Source organism: Aptenodytes forsteri, unplaced genomic scaffold, assembly GCF_000699145.1.
Source record: "Aptenodytes forsteri isolate BGI_AS27 unplaced genomic scaffold, ASM69914v1 Scaffold126, whole genome shotgun sequence".
NCBI lineage: Eukaryota > Metazoa > Chordata > Aves > Sphenisciformes > Spheniscidae > Aptenodytes > Aptenodytes forsteri.
This window is the reverse complement of record NW_008794599.1, coordinates 2,022,074-2,023,094: the sequence shown is the minus strand read 5'-3', so window position 1 is coordinate 2,023,094 and position 1,021 is coordinate 2,022,074. Positions and strand designations below refer to the sequence as shown.

Sequence of the window (1,021 nt, the reverse complement as noted above, 5' to 3'; positions counted from 1 at the left end):
GGGCTGGGAGGGGGGGGAGGTCGGCACTCACTAGGTTTTGCCGGGGGTCCTCGCTTCGTTGGCGCTGATGATGAAGAGAGGGAAAAGGATGGAGAAGAGGCAACCGCATGAAGGGGAAAAAAAGGTCAAGAAAAACAGTAGAAGCAAGAGAGGGGGCCGGGTTGGGGTTCGGCGCGGGAGGAAGGGGGGGGTCCGAAATGGCCGCCCACCCTCCCAGCGGCTCACCTGATGATGTAAGAGGATTGCATCGCCGTGAGAAAAGCCAGCGGCAAGCCAAAGCCGAAGTAATAGGGCCAGTTTCTCTCGATGTTGGACAACCGTTGGTGCATTTCGATTCCTGGCCGGAAGAAAATCCCGCAGAAACGAACCCACGGGGGAGGAGAGACCTTCGTTACGCTTCGTTCCGTACGAAAACCGAAGGAAAATCAGCTTCGGAACGCCCCAGCCGGGTGCTCCTCCAGCAGGAGAAACCCCCTCCATCCGGAAAAAACACAATTCCGGCCTCGGCGGGGGCGCGGAGGCGGCCCTCACCTTTGTTGAACCAGCGGTACTCGAAGCAGTAGAGCGAGTAGAGCAGCGACATGTGGAGGAGGCTGATCAGCTGGCCGACGATATCGATGGGGAAGAGGCTCACTATCATCCCCTGGGGGTAAAAAGAGGGGGCGAGGGAGGGGCGCTCCGGATTCGCGGGCGGACGTCGCCCCGAGAGCGAGAGGCGCGAGCGGCTGGGGCCGGCTGGGCGGTTATTTTTCTTTTTTTTTTCCGGCTGGGGACTCACCTGGATGAGGAAGAGCGCCTGCAGCAAGAGGTTGAACAGCATGTCGGCGATGATTTTGCTGACGCTGGGGAAGGGGTGAGGCTTTCTGCCGGAAACTTCGAACGCTAGATCCGCGATGTCCTGCAAAAAAAAACAACCCCCCAAAAAAACCCCCAAAAACGGGAGAAGGGGCTTGAGGGAAATGAAATTCGGAAGAGAAAAAAGAAAAAGGAGGGGGGGGGGGGGGGGTTGGGGAAACGAACG

General features: G+C 58.6%; 2 protein-coding genes across 2 annotated transcripts in view; both read right to left on the bottom strand.

Annotated features, from left to right (window-relative positions):
- The window catches only part of STT3A (STT3A, catalytic subunit of the oligosaccharyltransferase complex), a 50,034-nt gene that overhangs the window by 48,074 nt on the left and 939 nt on the right, over positions 1 to 1,021 (bottom strand).
- The window catches only part of EI24 (EI24, autophagy associated transmembrane protein), a 6,567-nt gene continuing 5,576 nt past the window's right edge, over positions 31 to 1,021 (bottom strand). The window contains exons 6-9 of the mRNA XM_009273014.1: positions 779 to 898; positions 532 to 643; positions 226 to 337; positions 31 to 106 (exon numbers count right to left, since the gene is read on the bottom strand). Coding sequence (XP_009271289.1) covers positions 31 to 106; positions 226 to 337; positions 532 to 643; positions 779 to 898 — 420 coding nt within the window. The remainder of the gene's footprint in view (positions 107 to 225; positions 338 to 531; positions 644 to 778; positions 899 to 1,021) is intronic.